The sequence below is a fragment of the Camelus bactrianus genome, chromosome 10 (genome assembly GCF_048773025.1).
Source record: "Camelus bactrianus isolate YW-2024 breed Bactrian camel chromosome 10, ASM4877302v1, whole genome shotgun sequence".
NCBI classification, from domain to species: domain Eukaryota; kingdom Metazoa; phylum Chordata; class Mammalia; order Artiodactyla; family Camelidae; genus Camelus; species Camelus bactrianus.
In genome coordinates, this window is record NC_133548.1 from 50,557,943 (window position 1) to 50,584,370 (window position 26,428).

The 26,428-nt window shown below is 53.2% G+C and overlaps 2 protein-coding genes across 8 annotated transcripts in view; both read left to right on the top strand.

Moving 5' to 3' along the window:
* The window catches only part of TSKU (tsukushi, small leucine rich proteoglycan), a 33,663-nt gene extending 8,010 nt beyond the window's left edge, over positions 1-25,653 (top strand). Inside the window, exons 1-4 of one of the 7 annotated variants that reach the window (XM_074372698.1) lie at positions 6,650-6,764; positions 10,122-10,212; positions 11,111-11,259; positions 17,394-25,653. In XM_074372698.1, coding sequence (XP_074228799.1) covers positions 17,402-18,478 — 1,077 coding nt within the window. In that variant the 5' untranslated portion in view covers positions 6,650-6,764; positions 10,122-10,212; positions 11,111-11,259; positions 17,394-17,401 and the 3' untranslated portion in view covers positions 18,479-25,653. The other 6 variants (XM_074372700.1, XM_074372701.1, XM_045509078.2 and 3 more) reach the window with 6 other exon arrangements.
* ACER3 (alkaline ceramidase 3) overlaps positions 6,665-26,428 on the top strand; it is a 206,010-nt gene continuing 186,246 nt past the window's right edge. Inside the window, exon 1 of the mRNA XM_074372704.1 lies at positions 6,665-6,764. The gene's annotated coding sequence lies outside the window, so the exon portion shown is untranslated. The remainder of the gene's footprint in view (positions 6,765-26,428) is intronic.

The following is a 26,428-nucleotide window of genomic DNA, read 5'->3' on the forward strand; positions in this document are numbered from 1 at the left end:
TGCTTATAAATAGGAAAGATTCTAACGTTCTCTGAGAGTCAACTTGTGTGGGGGTAGTATTCTGCAATTCTGTTTGCCCTGGGACAGATGGTAATAAATTGAGCACACAACCCTTTGCACGCAATAATGTAATCATGCAGCCCAAGCCTGATAACAAAGTTCCCAGAGTTCATTGGCCCTCAAGGACTAGACTAGCCTGGAAGGCTCCTGCAGCATGGTGTAGATGAGACCGCTGCCTATAGAGGGCGCTGTAGCAAGGGGCCAAGAAAACAATGATCCAACAGACCTGATCGGCGGGAAATGGCCCTGCAAACATGTTATTATTAATAAGCTGTTCTTGTCCAGGTTAGTTGGTGACAAAGCCAGGCCTGGAATCCCAAGTCCTGACCTCCAGCCAGGGACCCATTTCCTGCAGAGTGTGGTGGTAGGACACAATCTGTTTCTTGTCAGAAAGACAGATCAGACAAGGAGGAAAGGGCAGAGGGTCCAGGTAATTGATAAGGACTGACAGGCTAAAATAAGAGAGAGACAGGGGCAGAGGAGGGGACAGAGGAGGGAGGGAATGAGTAGTGTGTAGGGTGAGGGGTGTAAGGTCTCAAGAAGGAGACTGACAGGCTAACAGGACAGGGGACGAGGTCTCCCAGAGCCTTCCCTCCTCCCTGGGCACCTTCGCTGGGGCTCTCTCAGATGAGCACCTGACAATGTAAGAGCTCACCAGAGATTCCCATGCATGTGGCACCAAGGACTGTCCCCTCGGCCAGCCCACAGGGCCCCATGCCCTGTGATGTGCTTCCCTTCTCTCAGACCTGCCCCTCACTGGGCCTTCTCATGCCCCGTACCCCAGCTGCACTGAACCACTTACTGCTTTATACTCTCCCCTCTGGTCTTTGCTCCTTCTGGCTGAAATGCCCTGAACTTCCTCCTGAATCCCATAGTCCTGATCCCTCCATGCCCAGCAGGGCTCTCCCAACCACGGCAGCTTTCCTCAGCGCTTTGACTAGAACCTGGCCCCTCTCTGTTCTGAATATTCTGCACAGATTTCTATCAAAGCATCCAAAACTCTTTAGGATCTTAAACACATTTGTGTCAGTGCCCCCATCCCAACTGCAAGCTCCAGGAGCCCAGCACCAGACCTGATGTGTCAGAGGTTCGATAGGTAAACATTTGTTGGATGGATGGATGGACAGTGGGTAAAGATAGTAGGACAGAGAGATGGAAGGGCGGCATGGATGAAGGGGAAATACGTAGTTACAGTGGTGATGCAAAGAGTTTAAAAAAGCTCTTGACTGGGAGTCTAGAAGCTTTCCCATTCATTAGCTCTATGACCTGGGACAAGTCACTCCCCCTCTCTGGACCTCAGTCTCCCTGTACAGAGTAGAATGCCTGAGTTCTGATCCCCAAGGGCCCTTCAGCTGCCATGTTGCCACCACGGTGGCAGATGCCATCATACTCTGTCCGAACACACAGGTCAGCTTAGCTCCTGGATGCAGGGATGAGGGCAAAGGGTCAGAGGAAGCCTGGAAGCCAAGCTAGGGAAGGGCAGTGCCTGAGGTCTGGACCTGGCCTCCTGGCAGGAGACCAGCTCTGATAGCAACTCAGGAAACCATTTGTTCCCGCTGCCCCACCACCACCACCATACTGGGAAATCTGGAGGCTGAGGCCTTGGTAGATTTGACCAGCAGTCTTCTGCCTCTTTGCAAGCCAGGATCTCCTGGCTCAGAGGGTCGACCAGAAGTCCATGGCTCTAACTGAGGGAGCCTCCCTCTCTACTGGGTCTCTTCCCCATACTCAAGGTCAAAGCCACCTTCCATTTTTTTCTCTGTAGTAGGAGAAAAAAAATCTCTGTGCCTACCAAAGAACATCTCACGTTGTGTTCTCCTGAGCGATAAAATCAGGCCCCTGCCTCTGTTTCCCTGTCCAGTTTTACAAATGTTTTTCCCATGCTGTAGAATGAATGAATAAATCATAATAGTAGTTGTCAATAGTCATCAAGCGCTCACTATATCCAGGCACAATTCTATACCTTCTACATGGATTAATTCACTCACTGTACCATGGAAGCACAGAGGAAGGGCCTCTAACAGTAGAGTTAAGGATTGGGACAATCAGGGAAGGCTTCCTTGAAGAAGTGATAACCTGAGCTGAATTCTGAATGATTAGTACGAGAGGGGGTAGGGCAAGGGGCACTTCCTTAGAGAGGACAGCAGGAGCAAAGACATGGAGACAGCAAGGAACTGCCAGAATCTTCAGGGAACCCCAACAGCTGAAGATGTTGAGGTATCAGGTGGCAGCAGAAGGCAGGGCTGGAGAGGGGGCTGCAGAGAGGCACAATCCAAGTGCTTCCAGGCTCAAAGGAAGACAAAGTGTGGGAGATGGAAATGTCTTTGTGGAGGAGGCAGCCGGGCTTGGAAGACAGCTAGGACTGCAGCTGGTAGATTGGGCTGAGAAAGTCATTCCAGGCAGGGGGAACGCACGGAGGTGGGAGAGTGGGAGAGAAATATTTAGGGAAGCATTTGATTTGGCAGGATGGGAGGAGTATTTGTCGTACGGTGACTGCTGAGACACTAGCAAAGCCCGTGCACAGAATCTGGCCCCACAGAGGAACGGCTGGAGTTCTGTCTCCAAGACCCAGTTTTAAGTTCTATCTGTGTGACCCTGGATGAGTCACTTCTGAGTCTCAATTTCCGCATCTGTCAAATAGAGGTGATAAGAGACTACCCAAGAAGTTGGCTTAGAGGTTTAAAAACGAGATTGTGTGTGGAAGGACTTTACAAACCCTAAGGCATTCTGCCTTGTCCCCCAATCCTTGTACTGACATAAGAATCACCATAGGCGCTTTTAAAAACCACAACATATCACAGGCCAACCTGGAATCAGAAGAAGGTTGGACTGGCATTTTTTCTTCCAGCTCTTCTTTTTCATTATTTCCACGCGTAGTCCCGATGCTCTATTAACTTTAGATCTGCCAGCTTCTGACAACTGGAAAGAAGAAAATGCAGCAAGAAGAATAATTAAGAGAGCGTGGAAGTTCCTGGGAATACATTGGTTTTGGAGGGTTTTCTGGTCAGGGCTCGACACCTATGATAAGGGACAGAAAAAGAAAGACCTTTTTGCTTTCTCAAAATGTGGGTAGCCAAAGGGACTAAAGGCACCTTTTACCTCCAGTCTGGAGAGTTCTGAGAGAAAAGAGATCCTCAACCAATACCCCCAGCTGCAGTGTGGCTGGGCATGTAATTCAATTAAAAGCACACAGCGCCCTACAACTTACAACATATTTGTAATATTGTATTAATTTGTCTGATCCTCCCTATATCCCTGTGAGATAGGGTTTCTTACTTATTCTCCTTTTACAGATAAGGAAACTGAGGCTCAGGGGCAGGGAGTGACTAGCCCAAAGCCCATAGGTAGCCAGGGATAGAGCAATGGTTTTCACCTGGGACTCCTAGGTTCCAAGGCCTCCCTACTACACCCCATTCTGCTTCTTGTATGGATTGTAAAATAGTAGAAAGCTCAGAGCCCTGTTTCAGGTCTGCAGAGAACATGCTGTGTAACCCCAGACAGATCTCTTGCCCTCTCTGGGCCTCACCACTATCAATCTTGGCTGGTTGTTACAGGGATTAAAGGATGTGATAACCTTAAAAGTATCCAGCACAGTCCCTGGCATGGGATAACACCCAAGATGACCACAAGAAGGGTGATGAGAATGGGGAAAGTGATAGTGCATATGTACAAAGGGTGTGGCAACATAATAGAAGGAGGGGCCAACTTTGCCAGGCCAAGGGCTTCCTTGGGGAGGGGAATTTGGACAGAGATTTGAAGAATGCAGAGACAGTTCCCTCCCTCTCCTCCCTCCATCTAGTTCCCTGTGACTAGAGGACTAGTGCTTGGGATGTGTAAGAGGAGAGTGGCCAGAAATGAGGCTGAAGAGGTAGGAGTGAGGGGAGAATATCACAGGGGCCTTGAATGTCAAGCAAGGAGTCTGGCTTTTGCCACTGAATGGTTTTAAGAGGGCAAATGTCATGATCCATTTTGTAGATGTGCAATCTAGAAAGGTCGTTTTTGCCGCAGTGTGGACAACAGACAGGAGGGGAGCCTGGAGGCAGAGACCCTTGTGGGGGAGCGGGGAGGACTGATGGAGATTCCCCACCCAAAGTCCCTGGAGGCCACCTCCTATTTAGGGAAGCTCAAGGAAAATGATGAATGTAGAAGTCCTCTGAAACTGCCAATAGCTGCCAGCCAAGGTGTGAAGGGTGGTTTGTCAGGCTTACCTGAAGTAAGAGGCCCTTTGGAGAGGCCTGGAGCCTCCAGCCCCACTGGCTAGTGCCTGCGTGTAAAGGACCGTGGGAGTTTGCATCCCCAGGTTCCCTGGGACTTGAGCATATCTCTCCATTGCTCGGTTGCTGAGTCTGAGCCGCACTGCACAACACCACATCAGGGAGGGGAGGATGCAGGTTTTCTAGGCCAGGGAAAAAGGGGGTCCTTTGCAAGAGGTCCCTTCCCCAGTGAGAGAGGACAAGGTGGCCAGCAGGTGGGCTAGATGAGCAGAGGTCACGTGACAATTCCCCTGTCTCCTCCCCTTCCAGGCCTGCTTAGCTTTCCAGACTCTACCCTGTCCCCGATGAGTGACGTCTTGGTGTAATAATAACGGCAATAACAACTCACAACGGTGTTTCCTGTGAGCAGGACTAACGCTTGACTAAGTTACCTGTTTACCCCCCACAACAGTTCTTTTCCAGTTGCAGAAACGAAGAGAGGTTAGGTAACTTCCCTAAAGTTGCCCAGAGCTGGTAAGCAGCAGGGCTGGAACCTGAACCCTGTCCAATCTTGGGGTCTCACCAAACACTGCTTTGCGGGTCTCCCTCCCCTCTAGGCAGAGGTAGGCGCAAGAAGGGCCCCGAGCCCTCTTAAGGGCCCGAGGATGCACAGAGAACCACTAGGGGATGCAGAGTTGAATCTCAGCGGCCCACTTATTAAACATGACTGTGAGGAGGTGACTGGATGCAAAGGGGCCTGTAGTACAATTTCAGAGTCCATTTGAAGAGATGTCTGAGCTGGTGGTCTCCGGGTTCTAAAAGCTGGGATTCCAACTGGGGGAGGATGATAGGCAGAAAGGAGAGAGGGGGAGCTCTCCTTGTCCCACACTGATAAGACCAGGCTCCCAGCCTTTTCTCTGCATCCCCCTAACCCTCAGGGACCCAGGTCTCAGCCCAGGTAAGCAGAGTTGCCTGGACCACACAAGCACACAGACTGAGTGTCAGAGGAGGACCTGCAAGAGCACTTTGTTTTCTGGGAGGCAGATTTGACTTTGCTGCCCCCAAGGCCTGAGGTGGTGGCTTCTCTCTACTCCTCCCTTCCCATCTTCGTACTTACCTACCTCTTTCCCCAGGCAAATAGGCAGACACACACACAAGCCCGAGCAATTTTTTTTTTAATGAGAAAAATTAAGTAGTAAGGAAAGAAGGAGCAATAAGACTGGATGTGCAAGTCTGGACCAATGCAAGGGGAACATTGCTTAATCTCTGCACAGCAGGAAAGTTCCTAGGAGGTCCAGGGTTCAAGGCCAAAACCTCCCTCAACCCCCAGGCCATATACCTCTCGGGTGCCTGAGAACCCACACTCCCTCACCCCACCATGCTGTCTGGTGTTTAGACAGGGAGACTCAAACTCTCCCCTATACCTCCTTGTAGGAAATGCATCCACCAGGCAATTTCTCCCCCCAACCCCTATGTTAAAAAGTTTTTCTGAATGCTTTCCTGCCCTTTTTCCCATAAAGAGGGGTAAGAGAGGATGGGCTGCAGAGGGAGGAATAGACTTAAACTGCTGCCTAGTCACACTTTCAGTTTCCCATCTTAGAAATCCAACCAGAAGTCCATGGTTCCCTCCAGAAAGAAAACAAAAAGTCTGTTGCTTCCTCTCTCCTCTCTTGCCAGCCTTTCTCCCGGAGCCCTGCTCTTCTCTCTGAAAAGAGCTGAAAAGAACTCTGAAAGATAGAGTTCGTCTTTCAGCCACTCTATCTCTGCTTCAGACTCTTGGTCTCCCTCTCAATAACATCTCTGGACCTCCTCTTTAACTCGTTTTTAAAAAGTGGGGTGATGAACGCGAGAAGAGGGAACCCTTACCACCCAATCTCTTCCTTACCGACATCTCTCTCTCCTCTTTCTGTCTCCCTCTACACACACACACACACACACACACACACACACACACACACACACACACACACACACACACACACACACACACACACACACACACACACACACACACACACACACACACACACACACACACACACACACACACACACACACTAGCGACCTCCAGATGTTCCCGACCGTGAGGCGGCCATCTGCTTAAATTGCTCAGGCGCTCCGGGGAAGGGGGCAGGGACCCGGGATGCAGTAAGCTGGGAGCAAGGCCGACTGGAATGGGCGGGAGCTACGTGAGCACTTTTGAGACGCTCCCTAGGGTGGAACCCGGGCTCGGCGCGGGCTCTGCCGGCAGGCGGGGGGCGGAGCGGGGAGCGTGCCCAGAAAGGCCGGCACTTTAGAGACACTCCCTAAGTCGCCGGGCGGCTGGCCTGAGCAGCCACTGGGCGCAGGGCGGGCTGGGGGGCTGTGGGAGCGCCCAGCGTCGGGCGGGGGCCGGGGGGCGGGGGGCGGGCCGCGCCGCGCCGCGCCGCGCTGAGAAAAGCGCTGGCCCGAGAGCCCGCGGCCGGGCCGCCTGGGTGAGCGTGTCGAGGCGGGTGCGGCGCAGGCTTCCAGGTGGGTGCGCGTCCCCGGGGCGGAGCGGGAGTCCGCGCAGCGGGCAAAGGACCGGAGCCCCGACCCTAACCTCGCTGCTCCATCCGGCGGGCGAGCGGCGCTGGCCGCAGGGGCGGGGCCGGGGGGCCCTCAACTTTTCCTGGACCCAGAGCGTCAGCAGCGGCCGCCTGACGCCCGGGGCTCGGCCGGAGTGGGGAACCCGAACCTCGAAGGGGGCTTTCAGGAGACAAAGGCTCTGCCAGGGGGCCGTGGGCGTGGACCGGCGCCTCTAGGGTCTTTGTGCGGACACGTGCATCTCGCGTTTGCGAGTCTTTGTGGATTTTGTTCCTGGGACGTGTATCTGCCTGTGCTTTTGTGTGTCCGTGATTCGGGGAGTCTGTTTCGCGCCAATGTCCGCGTTCCGTGGGCCCGCATTTGGCTATGGATGTTGGTGGGCGCGTCGTTGTGTGCCCGCGTACGTGGTCTGGGCCTGTCGACGTGTCTGGGTTGGGTGGCCGTGGAGTGTGTGCGCGCCGAGAGCCAGACACCGCCCCGACTCCTCGCTCCCCTGCTGTCCACCCGGGCCCCCGACTTGGCTTCAAACTTTTCTCCTGGTTCCTCGGGCAACAGCCCCCGTCCTCCTCCCCGCTGCAGCCCGGGCAGGGGGCGCTAGCAACCGTCCCCTCATTCACCTCCAGGGGTCCTTAGAGCCGCGAGGGGATAGTATAGGATCGGTGGATGTGGGAATCGGCAATGCCTGGGCACTGACCTAAGCCAAGGCTGGGCAGAGCGTGCCGGACACCCCAGCCGAACCAGCTGTAAGGAGAGAGGTAAGCACCCGGTCCTGGGCCCCGATCTGGGGCTGAAGTGAGAAGAGGAGTGGGCAGCCGGTGTTGCACACTCCACGCTTCTCGGAGAAAGTGTATGTGACCGAGAAACGCGTCTGCTTGTCGGAGAGGCCAGCCCCAGTCCCCAGTTCCGCTTTGAGATCTGCTTTCCGTTTGCATCTAGCCCTTAGGGTAGGGGGTCTAGCCCTCTGATCCCGTAGATGAGAAGGCAACTGCCGCCCAAGGCCTTGCAGGGAGGAGGAACCTTGCTCACACTAGTTTCCAATGGACAGTCCACTGGCCCACAATAGGGCACTAGGCAAGTTGCTCAGCCTTTCTGAGCCACAGTCACCCTGTTATGGATAAGAGTGACAGGTCCCTCGTGGGACAGAACATGCGGTGGGAATAACCAAGGAAGCCAGAGACAGCCTGAGAGCAGTGCCCCCCCCCCCAACTTGGCCTGGGCAAGGAGGTGACTCAGGAACTTCTGATCCTTCCTCTCTGCCTGCTCTACCCTTCCAATAAGTCCAGACTTGCAGAGCACAGGTCCGACCTGAGAGGGAGGGCTCAGGCAGGAGCCTGCTGGGCTTTTGATCCTGGGTGGCAAAGATAACCCTAACACCTTCCCTCCCTTACCCCCACCCTGCCCCAGTGTTTAACCTAGAACTTTGCCTGATGCTGCAGACATGAAGGATGGGCACAAGCCACTCACCTGGGGAGGAGGCAACTGTGGACACTTTCCTTTCCCTCTCTGGGCCTCAGTTTCCCTTCTGGAAAGGGAGGTATTGACAGCCTCTCTCCTCCCTTCCTGTTCTGGTTGACTGGTTGACATCCTAGAACCTGGGAACACTTTGATATTTAACACCTCCATTCTGACTTGACCAAGTCCCAAGCACTAATTTGCTCTTTTGAAAGGGAAGAGAGAAGATGGCTTTGAAGTTAGATAGGGATGAAGTAAGATGGGCCTGGACCCCCTGCAACCCAGGAAGGAACGGATAGAAAGCAGCCTGCCTGGGAAGCCAGGTGAATGCATCGGGGAGGGAGGCAGGGAGTATCTCCCATGGGGGAACTGCACTGCATGGCTCTGTGTCTTCTGAAACAGCACAGGGGTGATCAGCATTGTAGACTGTCAAATGCAAGGTTGGGGAGGGAGGGTTGGAATTCAACTTGAGGCTGGAAGGTAAGGCAGAGGCCAAACAGAGGGCCTTGAATGCTGGGCCTAGGAGCTGAGGATTAGGCAGTAGAGAGCTGTTGGAGGGTTTAAGCAAGCATGACAGGGTGGGATTGGTAATTCTAGGAAACATTCCTCTGGCTTCTTAGGGTCAGAAGGAGATTTTTACTTACTTCATTGCTTCCTAGCTCTGTGGCCTTGAGCAAGTAACTCTACCTCTCTGATTCCCAGTCTCCTCATCCTTCAAATGAGAATGGTAATTCCTGTCTCACTGACCTGTTGTGAATGTTAAATAGGATAATGGGTTACATGTGCTAATAAAATGAGAAGAGGTTTAGTCTGGATCATGGTACAGACGTTTGTTGGATTTCACCGATAATAGAAGGCAGAGCCAGCATCTACTATGGTCCTAAACCTGATTTCACCACCTGGTAAAGCCCTAAGTATCCTGCAAGCTTGGACTGACTGGCACCGTCTCCAAGCAGAGGGAAGCTTTCTGCCCAGGACATTTTACTCATCTAGTCTATTCCCTTCACATGGCTAGGTCCCACACAAGAGTGGAGCTGGACAGTCAGGCTGGGAGATGGCCACACACCACAAAATGTATCATACTTTGACAGGCAGCCCAGGGGCCACAGGAGCCTAGGGGGAGGCTGACCTTTTACCAGATGAGGGGCAAGTTAGATTGGGAAGACCTCATAGAGGAGGTGGCTTTTGAATCAAATGAGTGAGAGTTTGCATGGAAGACAGCAGAGCGTGTTTGTCATCTTCATCAGAGGGAACAGCCTGTGCAAAGGCTGAGGAGTGAGACAGGCCTCTAGACTGGGAAGCTCCCTCTGCAGGATGGGTTTTAAACTGGGATCAGTGGTGGGGTCCTGGTCTTCTGTTGGGATTCTGCTCTGGTGCCCAGTAAAGCTGGCAGTTGGAGGCAAGGGGCCAGGCCAGGAGGCCTCCTGAAACTGACCTGGGCAGTATTGGGGGTGAGGGAGGGGAAAGACAGTGACCCACCCACCCAAAGGCAGCTGCCGAATCTCACTCTGTCCTCATCCTGTCACTGGTAACATGACTGCTTCAGCCCACTTTGGCCCCTGTGACCTTTCCAGATCCCTTTACCAACTCCCTGGTGGAGCCTGGTCAGCACTTGTAGCCCAGGCGGGACCCTGGGTGGTGCACTGGGAGCAAATCCAAGGAAGAATCCATATTAGAGTCTTCTCTATCCTCTGCCCCTGTCTTGCCTTTGGATCTACTGGTGTCGCAGCTCCTTTTTCTTACTTGGCCTTTGAAATCACCCATTAGAGGGCAGGAACCCACATGCAGTGAGCACTAGGGTGTACCAGGCCTGGGCCTGAGTCTTCACTTTACCTCGTGTAATCACCCCAGTGGCCCACAGGAGCAGTACGTGGTTTCTCACCCTGTTACTGATGAAGACTCGGACTCAGAGGGGAGAGGGCGCACGCAGGCCTCCTTGCAGGTAAGGCACCGTGGGGCTGGAGCCGGTGTGCGTGACTGTCCCATACTGCCTGCCCGTGTCCACACATGCTGCCTCAGACCGAAGGGAACTGGAAAAGCTCCAGGAAGGAGAACATAGCTTTGGAAACCCTGTCCATTCCCGTTGATTAGCCTCCCTGGGCAGGGTGCTGCACCTCCAGGGCCACCTGCACCAGGGGTGATGTCATGGAGGAGGCCAGGCCCCGGGTGTCAGAACACCTGGATCCTGAGGCCAGCCTCTGTCCTTACTGGCTGTGTGACTCTGGACAAATCACAGAGCCTCTCTGGGTCTCTTTATGCAGCTGTAAAATAGATACAGTGCCATCTAACCCGCTGATCTTGCAAGGTGACTGGACAGATAAGAGTTGCAGAGGCACCAGGAAGGTTGAGAGGTGTCCTTTGGCGAGGTGGTCGTATTCTAAATGCCTGCTGTATCTTCCTGTGGTACCTGTTCTGCGCCAGGCCCGGTGCTCAGCTCCAAGGACATAAAAAGTGAATCTAACCCCATCCCTGCCCACAGGGAGACAGACAGGTAAACATAGTTATGGTCCAGCATGGTCAGCTCCAGCTGTCCTCCACACGTGCTCATTTGTAAGTTGAGGCAGTGATATAAGGAGCATTGGATTTGGGGCTCAGACTCCTGAGTTTAGACCTGGTTCCTCCCTTACCCAGCTGAATAGCGTCAGTCTCTTTGTCTGTAAAACAGGGACAGTAATCCCCACGGTCGAGGATTGTGATGCAGAAGTGAGTTGCTGGTGTAGAAGTGCGTGGCGAGCGGGCGTGTTTGTACAGATGTGTGGCTTTAGCGCTTGTGTTGGGAGAGCCAGCCCTCAAGGCTCTGGGAGTTTGGCCCTGACATTCTTTTGGCCTTGTGTCTCCAGAACTGATTCAGTGGTCAGGGGCCAGGATGTTAATGGAATTTCCACCTGGGGATTTTGTCGGCGTCAGCTCAAGTGAGCTCATGGAGAACATAAGCAGGGTGGGAGGCCGCTCAGCATCGAACAGCCAGTGGAGACAAAGCCCTTCTCAGGTGGGTACTCGGCCCCTTGCCCACCTCATTCCTATGCCAGGGGTTCCCTCTTGAAGTTGTGGCAAATACCTGGGCCAGAGATGCTGGGGTGCAGCACCACGGGCAGGCAGCTGGGGCCAGGAGGACCAGAGCTGGAACCCTTGACCCCAGAGAGGTCTCCCCAGAGAAGGAGGGAGACTGGGTCCTTGCCAGGAGACACCGCAGTGACCAGAGAATGTCAGCACAAGCAGTCACAGACCTGCCAGGTGACTTTGGTGGGGAGGAACAGAATGAAGAATAACACAGTCATTGCCTCCAGGAAGCTTAGTAAATCGTCACCATTGTCTTCTGTGCATTCAGCACATCACAGGTGGCAGTTGTTGAGCTGAATGTTTCACATTCACCCCGAGGCCAGCAGGTACAGAGCTGGATTCACAGCCGGTCTGAGTCCTGAGGTTGACTCTCAACTTCTGGACTCATCATTCGTCCAACATGTTTGCCGTGCCTGCCAGGCCTGGCTCTGGCCCCAGTTAGGGGAGAGGATGAACAGGTGAAGATGGCAGGGTCACTGTCCCAAGCTGCTCACACTTCAAGTCAGGAAATGGGCAGGTAAATAACGACAGAGAATTTACTCGGTGTGCATCTGAAGGAGGCGTGCCAGTAGTGTGGTGTGAGAGGCCTGGGGAGCAAGGAAGGGAGGTGGCCTGGGAGCCTGAGTGGACAGAACGGGCTTTGTTCCACTGGCGGGGCCAGGGCAGGCCTGGTGGATGCAGATGCGGTGGTCCTGGCAGTTGTGGGAGGCATCAGAACTCAGGTCCTGGGCCTGCTCCACTGTTTCCTTGCCATCATCACCCCGCTCTGGGCCTCGGTTACCCATGATCTCTGAGGGGCCTTCAGCTCCCTAGCCCTGGAATTCTCTGCGTTTGGGGAACTCTGAGCAGGGGCTGAGAGTCATTCAGAGGCTGTCGCCATAGGTTCGAATCAAGACGGGGAGTTCAGCTGGAGGAGGGAGGAAGGTGGGGACAATGTGCAGATACCTCTATGCCAGGGAGAACTTGGTTTCTGTAGGTAAAAGTAGAAGTCAGGAGGTTTTTGAGAGGGGAGTGATGTAGCCAAAGCTGTTTCAGAGGCTCTCCGTGTGAGGTATGCAGTATCGCAGTGCAGAGACCTGTGTGGGGCCTGTTGGAGCCACACCACTGACTCTTTGGACTTCACGGGCCATCAGCAAACTTTCCTTAGAGTTGCAGTGGGCCCAGAAAGAAATAGCTCATGGCCCCACCTAGCGGCCCTTATGCTATGTCCCCCAAACCAAGGATGGGTACAGTTACTAAGCCCTTGTCCTGCTGCCCTTGTGTTTTGTAACCTCGCTGATAGTAGATGTCTTTTCTCTGCAGGTTGGGGTTTAGAAATTAAGTGATCCTCCCTTGGCCTTCCATGGTGACTACCTGTCTGCCTTTCCTTTTCTCCTGAGGATAGATCACAGGTCCCAGAGGAAGGGAGGCAGAGTCAATACCACACAGATAAGAAAACCAAGTCTCCAAGAAAGAAAGCTGTAAAAGTCACACAGTTAGTAGCAGACCTGAGACTAGAGTCCTGGTCTCCTGGGTCCAAGGCAGGTGCTCATGGTCTTGTTAGGAGTTGGTTCCCTGTCCCCATTGCTGATCTGTAAGCCCCATGAGGACAGTGCCTCCCTGACATACACTCACGGGGCCTAGCACACTGCCTTGCACTTAGTAGAGGTCTAGTGCTGTGGCTGATTAATTATGTCTGCAGTGGATATGGGTATAGGTAGAATGAAGAGGCACAGTTTTTCCATTATCTGGCTTCCACCCCTTGAGGCCTCATTTCCCTATAGAAGTATTCATCTTCTCAATCTCATGTTCACAGTCATCCTCTCTAAGGCTGATGGGGCCATCAGTACCATCCCAGATTCACAGCTGAAGGAACTGGTCCAGAGAGGTAAAGTGACTTGTGCGGTTCACGCTGCAAGTTGGTGTCCAAGGCCTCTGGCTCTCTGTGAAGACCCTTCCTCTCCATGGAGCTGAGGCTAGTGGTTTTTGTCAAGAGGAACTCACATTACTCATCCTTTCTCAGATCCAGCAGCCCTGTTGAGAAACAATATAGTGTGGCTTCCCTGGATAGCACTGCTTTCCAGGAGGGCGCTGGTAGGAGTTGTCTCATGTTTGATACATGTTGGCTGGAGGAAGGAGGAAGAGAGATGGGGTCAGGCCCACCCACTGATCCCCACCCACTCCCTCCCATCCATGGAGGAAGGCGAGGTAGCCCACACTGCACCTTCCCTTCCACCATTGTGTTTCCTCTTCATTACAGGCCTGTGAGATGGCGATTACATCTCTCTTTTACAGATGAGGAGACCGAGACTCAGAGATGGTGGCTAGCCAGACCGGAGAAAGCAGACGTGGCCATGAGGCAGTCGTGTTAGGAGCCTTTGTTACTCTGTGTGTTTTATGTGTAAAGACTTACTATAAGAAGGGAAATAAGGGCCAGAAAGGAGATTAAGACATGTTTAAATCATTCGACGTTCTGCCTTCTAAAGAAAGACCACTATTGGGTTGACATATTTTCTTCTAGACTTTTCTAAAATTAGGATTTAGGTGTTTTGTTTTTTTAATGCACAGTTATAATTTTCCAACATGCAATTTACCCTTATGATCCCTAGCATTATGGCATCAGCCTCTTCCATGAGATTGCAGACTCTTATGAGCATTCTATTTTTGACTCCACAAGATCCCTAGGAGATTTCCACAGCCATCTCAAGTGGGCTGGGAAGCCCGAGGCCTGAGTCAGGAGACCAGAGCCTGAGCGCCACTTGCCACCGCCTCCCCAGGGCTCCGCGGACAAGTCACTGCACACTCTCTGGGCCACAGCTTCCTCGTCACTAAAGTGAGGGATTGCACACCCTGCTTTGCAGGCCTCGCAGCTCAGATGAGCAAAAGTCTCTTGGAAACTGTCAAGGGCTGCACCCCAGCAGGAGTTTTCTTTCTCTTCCCTCAGTCTCTTCCTGGGAAAGTTGTGCTCTCCCCTTGGCTCCTTTTGCTAAGAGGCTTGGAGCCAGAGTGCCAGACCCCAGCGTCTCTGAGACACACATGTGAAGGCACCCCTCCTTACATTACCCCAAAGGGGACATTTCCTCTGAGCAGAACAGGGCACTGACCATCAGAGACCTCCAGCCCGCACCTCTGCCTATGCCCCCTTCTGGGTCCAAAGTTGTGAGGCCGCTTTGGGATTTCTCCCTTCTCTTCTCCCAGCCATTTGTAATGCCCCTGAGAGGTCCCTGGGCTCCACTGCGACCTCAGGAAAGCCCCAGAGACACTGAGTATGAGAAAGCTTGGCACCTCCCTCATTACAGCCGTCAGCGGCAACCGGAGCGTGGCCCTGGGCCTATGGACACTTAGCTCTTGTTTTCCCAGCAACACACCGATGTACACGTTCCATGTGAACCAAGCCAATGATGAGGTTATGAAGGCCTGAGTTCGCTTCCTGCCTTTGCCACCTTCCTTTCTCATCCTCAGTTTCCTCCACTCTAACGTGGACAGCGGACTGCTGACCTCCTGGAGTGACTGAGGATTGCATGAGGGAACACGTGTCTAGCCCTAGCACATAGTGAGGACTGGTTCTGTCACCGTCAGCACTTTCCACTCCATGTCCAGGCCTGGCCCAGAGCAGGGGCCCAGGGAGAGGGGTCCACTGTGCAGGGCTGAGCAAGGTGCCCTGGGAGGATTCACAAGCACAGTTTTTCAGGGGGGTCGTGATCTACGCTTCTGCTGCCCAGGTATCAGCTGTCACCAGCATTGCCGCTTTGGCTTGGCGATGACCACCCAGCATGTGTACACAGTTCTTCACAGTTTGCATTGCACTTGAGTGAGAGTTGCATCAACTTATATGAGGAGGGGAGGGCAGGAGTTATAGTGGACGAAGCTGAGGCCTGGAGGGGGGCAGCGAGAGGCCCCTCTCTGGAGGGGGAGGGGAAGCGTTGGGCCTTGTAGGGGTTGCCGGTTACATAAGCAGGAGCTCGAGAGAGGGGCCCTTCGGCACTTAAGAGGCACATTGTATAATCACCTTTGGGAACCAGAGGGTAATCTTGGGGCATTTTTGTGTGTGTGGTGTTTGTTTAAACACCAGGAAAGGAGGGTATGAGCAGATCGGCTTAACAGGGAAGGTGAGGCCCCGAGTGGTAATGAACCCCTGCAGTGAAAAGTTCACCCTGGGAACAAAAGGGCATGAAGCAACTTAATATTTTTCTTTTAGTTCCAGACATTGGAACACTCTGTCCTGCCTCAATTGGGACCAAGCCCAGGATGCACCTGGGCCGGGTTTAATCCTCAAATTGGATGGTACAAAAGAAGGGGTGGAGAAGAGGGGCGCACATAGTGGGGTGGAGCCCGGGGAGTGGGGGAAGAGCCCCACTTCCCCTGCCCCCGCTCAGAGCCAGAGGGCAGATCAAGTGGCTGCCCCTTTAAAGTTTCATGTGGGGCTGGTAATACTATCCTGCTGCTCCCTCCACAACCCCCCAAGCCCGGAAGGTGGGCAGGCCCCTGGTCCACCCTTCCCTGAAGGCCAGTGACTGGAAGAGAGGACAGCGGGGCAGAGCAGCTAAAGAACTTGCCGGAGTGAAGCTTGGTGCCTTCCGTCTCCTGAGCGGAGTGGCTGCTGTGTGGCCGGAGCAGTGTGTGACCACAGACCTGTCCACTTAGAAGCTTTCACTGTTCAACCCTCTCATCCTCCTGCAAGCACCACTGTCCAGGGAGCTACAGTGCACAGGCTTTGAGGCAGACAGACATGCGTCAGTATGGGGACTGAATGTGACAGCATACACATTGTGCCTGGGATGATAGCAGCTACTGTGATAATTGTCCGGGGAGGGAAACTGAAGCCAGCGGAGGGGAAGTGGCTTGCATAGCACATGTCAGTGGGAAGAGCTCCTTTTGGACCCCGTCTCCTCCTAGTCCTGCTGGAGGCAATAAATGAAAATAGAGGTATTGGAACTGAGTGGCCCTGGGTTCTAGTCCTGCCCTGCTTTTTACTGGTTTCGGGTAAATCCCTTTTCCTCTCTGAACCTCTGTTTCTTCATCTGTATAATGGGGGAAACAGCCCAGCTGCCTGCCCTGAGTTAAAGGAAAGGCCAAAGAGGTGTAATAGCTCTAAGAGCTGGGGGCGGGGGCAGGGCACAGGGGAAGGGGCTTGGCACAGGTGTACCCAGAGCCCATCTGGAAGTCTAGACAGAGGGTCCCCTGTTGGAATGCGGGATCCTGCCTTTGGAGGTCAGACTAGGTAAGGGGGCTTAGGACCCAGCCATTGTTACCCACAGAAGGAGTGAGGTGGGGGCAGTCATTGCAGGTCCCCGTCCTCCCCTTGCCGAGAGGGGCCTCCGTCTGAGAAGCTGGAATGCGGGTCTGGACATGGCTCAGCACTGCCAGACAGCGGCAGTGAGCCCTGCTTCCTCTGTACTACATCGGGTGCCGCTCCCCCTTATGTGTGGCCGTACAGGACTTCTGAGCCTCTCTAAGTCTCAGTTCCCTCTTCATAAAGTGGTGACAGAAGTTGCTGCCTTGCGATTTTCATGGTGGTTAGGGTTAAGTAAGCCTGTGTAGGGAGGCAGCTAGCACAGCACCCAGCACATAGCACATGCCCGGCAGAGATGAATGGAACACCCTGACCCCTAAACTGTGAGCCCCTCCCCGGTAGGACCTGGGTCAGGACCAGCCCATGGACCCTAGACCATCAGAGCTGGAGAGGCCAGCCAAAGACCCATCTTGTCCAGTGCATTTCCAACCGGATTCCTTAACAACCTACAGCAGGGGCGGTGAGCAGGCATGGAAGGCTCCAGGCCTCCACCCTTACTTCAGCCAGAACAGACCTGCTTTCATCTGCAATCTTTAGAAAGTTCTGCTGCTCCTAGTTTAAAATCCAGTCATCTGGCCTAACCATCTTTACCATACAGATAGGGAGACTGAGGCCAGAGAGGATCAGGGACTAGGAATTCTACAAGGAGGAGTATTGAGGGAAAGCATCTGGGTGGCACTGAGGGGCTGGTGACAACTTGCAGATACATCAGCTGGTGTCTTATGGGGAGGGTGGGAGCCCTCTGGTATGGGGTACCTGCTGCCAGCCCTCACCTGCAGCTCTCTTCCTAGCCCCCACCATGCCGTGGCCCCTGCTGCTGCCGCCCCTGCTGCTATTGCTGGCCACAAGCGGGGCCCAGACCACCCGGCCCTGCTTCCCCGGATGCCAGTGCGAGGTGGAGACCTTCGGCCTCTTCGACAGCTTCAGCTTGACACGGGTGGATTGCAGCGGCCTGGGCCCCCACATTGTGCCCGTGCCCATCCCCCTGGACACAGCCCACCTAGACCTGTCCTCCAACCGGCTGGAGACTGTGAATGAGTCCGTGTTGGCGGGGCCAGGCTACACCACGCTAGCTGGCCTGGACCTCAGCCACAACCTGCTCACCAGCATCTCACCCACAGCCTTCTCCCGCCTTCGCTACTTGGAGTCACTCGACCTCAGCCACAATGGCCTGGCAGCCCTGCTGGCTGAGAGCTTCACCAGCTCACCCCTGAGCGACGTGAACCTAAGCCACAACCGGCTCCGTGAGGTCTCTGTGTCCGCCTTCACCACGCATAGCCAAGGCAGGGCGCTGCACGTGGACCTCTCCCACAACCTCCTCCACCGCCTGGTGCCCCCAACCTCGCGGGCCAGCCCGCCTGCACCCACCATTCAGAGCCTGAACTTGGCCTGGAACCGTCTCCGCACTGTGCCAGACCTCCGGGACTTGCCCCTGCGCTACCTGAGCCTGGACGGGAACCCGCTGGTGACCATCAGCCCCGGGGCCTTTGAGGGGCTGGCTGGCCTTACACACCTGTCACTGGGCAGCCTGCAGGGTCTCCCCCAGCTGGCGCCCAATGGCTTCCGTGAGCTGCAGGGCCTGCAGGTCCTGGACTTGTCTGGCAACCCCAAGCTCAAGTGGGCAGGAGCTGAGGTGTTCTCAGGCCTGGGCTCCCTGCAGGAGCTGGACCTGTCGGGCACAGGCCTGGTGCCCCCGCCCGAGAAGCTGCTCCTCCACCTCCCAGCGCTGCAGAGCATCAGCGTGGGCCAGGGCGTGTGGTGCCGGCGCCTAGTGCGGGAGGGCACCTACCCCCGACATCCCGGCTCCACTCCCAAGGTGGCCCTGTACTGTGTAGACACCCAGGAATCGGCTGCCGGGGGCCCCAATACCTTGTGACGAATGGTGTGGCCCGGGGCCATGTAACAGACTGCACCCTGGGCTTCCTCAGGTCCGGGGTAATTTATACTTTAATGTGCCAATGCCAGGGGACTCTGCAGGCCTATGTGGCAGCGTCATTGCAAGAGAGGCTTTGGACCTGGGACCCACACCCAAAAGCAAAGTCTTGCCCCTTTGTCTGTGTTGCTCCCCAGACCATAAGCTGAGGGTCTTCGATGCCAAACCAGACAGCAGTCCCCTGCTGTCCTTCCCAACTTGTCCCCAAAGTGCCTTCCCCGAGGCCTGGACCAACCTGACCCGTACGGGAGGAGGGTGGAAGGGAGGTAGTGCTGCGGGACAGAGGTCAGGTCCAGCCACTCAGGGCCGTGGGGTTCTTTTACAACATAGGCCTCTCTTTGCTCTCGGCATGTGAGGCCTACTTCATCCTCCCCACCCACCCCACCCCCACCCCCAGAATTCTGGGTAGAACTTTAATTATAAAAGGACTGGAGAAAAAAAATCAAGTCCACCTCCTCATTTGATAGATGGGAAACTGAGGCCCAGAGAAGGAAAAACGCTAATCTGAGGTACTATGGGGCAGAGGCTTGACTGGACCAGTGGCCTGCCTCCCAGCAGGGCCCCTTTGCACTTTTCTGTCTTCTCTAAATCCTACTCTCCCCATCCTCTTTCTGGGTTCCCTCTTGCTTCCAAGAACCACATCCTGCCATTTGTGCCCTTTCCCCGTCATCCCCAGGAGAATAGGCAAGGGCGTTGGAGGTGGGACTCCGGGTCTGGTAACCAGCTGTGCAGCACAGGCTAAGTCAGTTTCACCTTGGAGCCTCTGGAAGCTTCAGGCATGCCAGTCCCAGCCCTGCCAGTTTCCCACTCTGGGGTGGGGTCCTCCAGCATCAAGACTGGAAGTTCACCTGTTGACCCCAGAGGTACCTCCTCTGGCCCATACCCCAAGGAGATGATGCAGTCGTGGAGCCTAGCCAGGCCCTGAGCTCCAGGGGCCTCCTGGATTCAGCTCCCACTGGCCCTGAGCCCAGCAGCCCATTCCACCCTACTGAGAATGAAGCAAAGGAGGCAGGGTAGCCCCCACCCATGTTTATGCTCCCCTACCAGGGTGGCATCTCAGCTCCCAGGCCCAGGCTCTTTCTTTTATGTCGGTTTTATAAAAGTTATCTTTTTAATGGACTGTCACCTTCAACCACCCTCTCTTCTGGGCCCCTGCTGGCAGGGGATGGAAACATGTCATTTGTAAAAGAAGAAAAACATTGCATTTGTTCACTTTGCAATGCATTTACACATTGCATTTGTAATATTGTGTCCTGGTGGGGTGTGTTGGGGGAGGAGGCATGGGTGGAAGCCAGCCATATGTGGCCGTGTGGGGCGTCAGGGGGCAGGCCCCACAGGACGCCCACAGGACAATGAGAGCTCTGTCCTCCCCCTCCAGCCCCACCCAACACCTGGTCCTTGGTGTAATAAACACTATAAAGAGCCCCTCTTTCCATCATTTGACCAGCATCCACCGACATTCCCTAGACTGGGCCCTGGGGCCACAAGGATGAATTGGGACCAGCTTGTTCTCTGTAAAGTCCAGTAACCTCCCAGGATTGGTTGAGTAAAAGTGACGTGAGGAAGGTAGTTGTTTGGGGTGGATTTCACCTTTCACTGCAGCTTACAATCTTTCCGCCTTCCTTATCTCCCCTCCCCCTGCCACACCAACCCCACGAACTTGTCAGGCCCTTGCACACCTCTGCTTTGCTGAGGCTGCTACTATGGGACCTGGCCCTTGCCCCCATCCCTGCCTCTCATCTCCTTCCCACCCTAATAGACCCAGTTGCTACCTCACCTCCTTAGCAGCTTTCCCTGAGGTCATCCACCTCCCTCCTCTTAGGCTCCAATAGTACTTTGTTCCTTCTTGGCATTTCGACTGCTGTGGGACCCTAACTCCTTTTTACACACTTCTGGTGACAAGGGATCCAATTCTGTCTCTGCTGTCAGGAAGTTCTTACTCCTAACTGGCCAAGATATGTAGGGATATCCATCACCACCACCAACAGGTTTTTTCCTGCTGTCTACTCTGTGCCCTGGGACTCATGTTCCTGGGGTGGGAGAGGGGAGGACACCTAACTATAAGAGCAGCACAAGGAGCTGTGAGAGCCCTGTGGTGGGGTTAGGAAGGCTTCCTGGAGGAGGCTCAGCCACAGCAATGACAGGGACAAGTGGGCCTGGACAAAGGGGCTGGCACTTGGGAGAGGTCCTGGGTAAGCAGTGGTACAGAGCCCAGGACATTCAGGCCATGGCTATGGTTGGGGTACTTCCCCATCATGTGACTTAGGTCCCCCCGGGCTTGGGCTCCCTGAGCCAGAGACAGCCCCGTCAATATGGGAAGAGATCTGAAGCATGGGGAGAGAGGGAGGGTCAAGGTGAGAACCCAGCCCTCACAGCTCTTGAATTGGTTCTCCACCCCTCCCACTTGGGACAAGTGAGACGTCAAATGCAGGGTCCGGGAGAGATCCCTGGGACTTTAACCTAGTGGGGCTGGGCCCTCCCAAAGGCCTGCTTGAAGAAGGCGTCTTTTGGGTAGGGCCATGGAACATAGGGATCTTAAACTAAGCAGTGCTGAAGGGGAAGGAACCCTGGTCTCCTTCAGGTCACCTCCACCCTGAGCTGCAGCTTTCACATCCTGCAAGACGACGTAGGGGTGAAACTCCAGTGGAAGGATGAACAGACGCCTCCACACCATGCGGGTTCCTCCTTCCTGATGGGGCCATCACCACAACCCCTGAGTGCCGGTGGAAAGGAGAAGCCCGCGGGGGCAACCGGCCTCGCTGATTCCGGCGTCCCAACGGCTCCTCCGGAGGCTCCCGGCACGCAGCACCACCTCGTGGTCACGCATGTCCAGACCTGAGGTCTGAGGGGTCGAAAAGCAAGGCCCAGGGCCGCTGGAGGCCAACGTGGACCTGCGCAGCTGGCGCGGCCAGTCTCTCCTTCCCCTCGCGGACCGCCTTCATCCACACTCCGCCCTCCTGGAACCCTGGGGCCGAGGATGAGGTCATTGGAATTTTACAGAACTATAGAGATGAGTGCAAAGTTTCCGTTTTGGAGTTTCCGGAAGAGGGTTAAAATCCTGGGTCCATCAGGAACCAGTTGCATGACTTTAACCAAGTCACTTTCTCTGGGCCCGGAAAATGGGGATGAAAATATTTCCCTGCACGGGGTTGTATGAAGAGTAAAGGAAGGAACATCTGTAAAGAATCAAGTACAGTGCCTGGCACAAAATAGACACTCCGTAAATGCTTGTTTCCGCCCTCATTCAACCATAGAATTATGAATTAGATTACAGAGCCATGTGGTCTTAGACTCATATTTTGATAACTGACTCAGAACTGAAGAATTTCGTGAAGGTTTAGGATGGTAGAGCTGCAGAATAATAGTGTCATCCACAGGATCTTGGCTCTGTGTACCTTATCACAGGACAGACCTTCAGTGCGCACGTCAGCCTGTCACGGACTGGCCTTTCAGTGCGCATCTCAGTTGCGTTTTATTGCTGGGGAAACAACTAAGGCACAGTTTGCAGTCACGGTCCAGGCTGGGTCATAAACGTTTCACTGCACTTCATTCACAATTCAGTTGCCATTACTGGACACCTGTTCCTTGGACTGGGTATTCATGCTGTCATTTCCTCCCCACAACAACTGCCCTCGGTGTTATGGTCACCGTACAGATGAAGGCAGCCTGGGCCTGACTTCATCTGTCAGATGACTAGTCTCATTCTTGCCTGTCCAACCTCAGTGGCCAGGCCAGCTGTGGCAGATCCCATGTGTCAGAGAGGGTAGAGGTGCTCTGAGAAACCCAAAACCACTAGGATCCCATTAATTGTTCTGTCGGGAGGGGAAAAAAAAGCTGGGAAAGTTATGCTGCTCTAAGCATCTCCCATCAGATCCATGGGTTCTAGATCCTAGAACATGAAAAGCCAAAGATAAAAGCTTTCCCCTCCTGGCCCCATTTCACAGATGGGAAGACTGAGGCCCAGAGAGGCACAGCCCAAAGTCATAGGGCAGGTGACATGGCCACAAGTCCACGATTCTGTGCTTCAGAACTGGCTACATAATCAGTGGGACCCAGTGTAAAATGAAAATGTGAGGTCTCTTGTTCAAAATTGTTAAGAATGTCAACATGGTAAGAGCAGAACCTTAAACCAAGCACGAGGCCCTTCTAAGGTCCCACTGCTGTGCAGCCAGCCCTGCTGTGCTTTAATCATATAATTTACAGAGAAGGAAAGGGCAAAACACCCCATGCTGGTCAGGATGGCAAAAGAAAATCTCTATGGATTTGTGTGAAACCCCATCCCTCTAGCCCAGGAAGCTGATTAGATTCAAACCCAGGAATTTCCTTCCATGGGTGTTATCACACCACCCTCTGATTTCCCCAAATTGTCACAGCCAGAAGGTTTTCAGAGAGAGAGAGCAGATAACGATGGATACACCAGCACCCACCTACTGCCTCCAAACCAGCCATGGGATGTCTCTCTGGACAAGACTGCTGTAGGCAGTCTACCTTCTGCTCATCCCTAATGTCCACCAAGACATAGAGGTCATCATAGGCCCATAGGGCCTTGCACACAGATGCTTAGTGGTCTGTGTTGGCTAATTTCAGCAGGGAGCAAATGCCCATTGATACCTAACATTTATTGATACCTAATATTTATTGATATCTAATGGCTGACATCCACAAAGCCATATATACCAATGCCAGTGTTTGCAGGTAGCTCATCACAAGGATAACTGCTCTGCTCATTAATACCTAATGTCAGTCCATAGCTCAACATCTGGCAGCAGCAAATAGCCATCCAGTTAAGTCATATGCCCTGTGTTTATTCATGTATTTATTTAAGTCCCAATGGTTTTATTTATGGGGATTATTGTGTTTGCTGAGCTGGGTGGGAATTCTTTCTGTGTTTACTGTTTAATTCCAAAAGCTATTTATTATTTTCTTTGGCATACCCATTATTCAAAAGATTCTGAATTAGGAACACTAGCATACATTTATGTTTCTTGACCTATACACATATGTATATGTAATTATTAAATACATGATACAGGAAGACAGAGCAAAAGAGACCCTGCTTTGAGGACAGGAGTGTCAAGCCAGGAAAAATTTACTAATTAGTTGATTCTTAGAGGCAGCAACTTTTCCAAAGCTGAGTGAAAATTCGAGGCATCAGCCCTTCTGCTCAGGCAAAGAAGGACAAAAGGCCCTACTTTGGGCTGAAAAAGATTAGGGACTCTAAAAGGTTAGGACAACATAACCAGTGGTTAAGGCACAGCAAAGAGAGGCTGCCTGGGCTCAAGGCCAGCTCTGCTACTTACAGCTAAGTGTCCTGGGGTAAGCCCTCAACTTCTTAGGCCTCAGTTTCCCCATCTGTAAAATGGAGACGGTAGCTACCTTACAGGGATATTGTAGGAAATAAGTCAGTGTACATAGAACACTTAGAATAGCACCTGGCATATAATAAGTGCCATATAATAAATACAAAACACAATTGACCTTTAAACAACTCAAAAGTTAAGGAAGACAACCCTCCAAGCAGTCGAAGATCTGAGTTTAACTTTATCATCAGCCTTCCATATCTACAGAGTCATCTGTAGATTCAAGCAACTATGGGTCATAAAGTATGGATTTAGTGAAAGAAATTCACATATAAGTGGACCGGTGCAGTTCAAATACATGTTGTTCAAGAGTCAACTGTACTTTTTAAACATTTTTTGGAAAAATCTTTTGTCAAACTTTTAAGCATGCTGTGACTCAAAGCATTCTCAGGCAGGGTTCTTTTGGAGGCCATCAGCTCTCAGCAGGTGATCTCACAGAAGCTGTGGTCCTTAGGACTGTGTCTGAAATGAGGTTCTACCCTCTGCACCAACACATTTTGAAACTGCCTCACCATACAGCTTCCTCCTAACACTCGGTGTTGAGGAAATATCCCCATGACCGTTCTCCCCAGGCCCGGCAGTCACAGGTGGAATGGCCCACCTGTTGTGATTTGAGACTCAGTGACAACTCGCCCCTCTTCTCCCTCTCCCAGACAGCCTCACTCTTGTTGTCTGATGTCTTTGCTAGACAGACAGGGGCCCAAAAGTGACACACCCTAAAAAGTGATTTTTAAGGTGATGTGTCGCTAGGACAGTTGCTAAGATTATGATTCTAGAGGCAGGATTATGAGACCCAGAAAGAAGGGAGTTGAAAGATAAGGTCTTTAACATCTGCTGCCTTCTCTGTCAACCAGTGTGATATTTTGTCATACTGGTGACCCCCCAATGAGTCACACCTGGTATTATCACCCTGCGTAGAACCGCCCTCTTGAATCTGGGCTGGGCCTGTGATTTGCTTTAATCAATAGAATGCAGCAGAAGTGGCTCTGGATCAGCCCCAGACCTAAGTCTTAAGAAAGTCTGGCAGGTTTCCTTTTTGCAATCTTGGGAGTCCGGAGCTGCCCCATACAGAGTCTGGTAAGACCACGTGGAGAAGCCCGAAGGCCATATGGAGAAAGAAAGGCTCAGCCATTCAGTATCCCAGCAGATCTCAGAGCCTGGCCAACCCTTCACCTACAGAAGTGACTGCAACAAAAGCAGCAGAGGAACCAACCAGCGGACCCCAGCCCTGATTGCAGAATCATACGCTTAAACCAAACGACTCCTGTGCTAAGCCATTATACTTTGGAGGGCTTCCTACATGGCGGCAGACAACCAAAACAGCCAAGCCACAGGCTCTGTGCCCATGCCCTCCCCATTTCTGTTGCCTCTCCTCCACCCCCTCTGGCTTTCCTGGTAAAAGAACTGCTAACCTAGCCATGAGACCTGAGCAGCTGAAGATGCAAAGATGCCAAATGACAAAGCCAGACAGCCAGACCTTCCTCAAGAGTGGCCAGTCTGAAGGGACAGGGCAGAGAGGCACAGTTAAGAGGAGACACATGTGCCCGGTATTTTAAAGTTTATGAGACGCCACCCTGCACACGAACTCTTCTTTTGTTATATTTTTGTCTCACAGCCACCCAGCAGGCTCAGCCTGTCTCCTCTCAGCCCAGACAAATGACTTGCAGGTCCCCAGGCAGACCCATCTGTCACACTGGGACTCCCCTTGTCTCTGCACAACCCCAGATGGAAACTGGGAGAATAAAGACCTAGACCCACTGTCCTGCTAAGGGGCCTTCTTGCTTAGAGCTTTCCCTCCAGACCCAAGGACATACATGCAGGGAACTGAGGCTGGGGTGAGGCCAGGCACTGGGTGGGGGCAGGTGAGAAGAGCCAGAGGAGAGCAGGCAAGAGGGAAGCTGGTCTGGAGCACAGGGGACCCTGGGAAAGGCGCAGCTTTTTAACGCTTCCCGCAGACTGTGGACAAAGTCATACTTAGCACAAACTTTAAAAATACTCTCCCCACACACAGATACACTGTAATTCCCCTGACTTACCCCACCCGCCAGTAAAATCCATCATCTGTGCAGACACATAGGCGGTGGGGACCAGGATGGGTGCTTGGAGGGAGTATGTCCCGGGTTCTGAGCAAACCTCTCAGGAGTGACTACACAGAAATTCCCTCTGCTAACATGTTCTAAAGGAAGGTGACGCACGAAGCAGTAGGGGAAGGGGCAATGAATGCTCCCCTGTTCTCACACCCACCAGCCTGATTCTTACCTTCCTGTCTCTGCGTCCCTGCCACCATTTCTGGGAAGCCCCCCTGACCACCTCCCCACATCCTACTCCAGGCAAGTTTAGATGATCCTCCTCTATGCTAACTTGGCACATCTTCCCTCCAGAGTGACACTCATCACATTTATTTTCTGTTTATTTTTCTAGTTTCCACTTTACACTGAAGGCAAGAACTGTACCTGCCTTTGCTCCCCAAAGGGTCCCCAGCACTCAGACTGGTGCCTGGCACATAGCTGTTGTCAGTACACACCCGATAAAT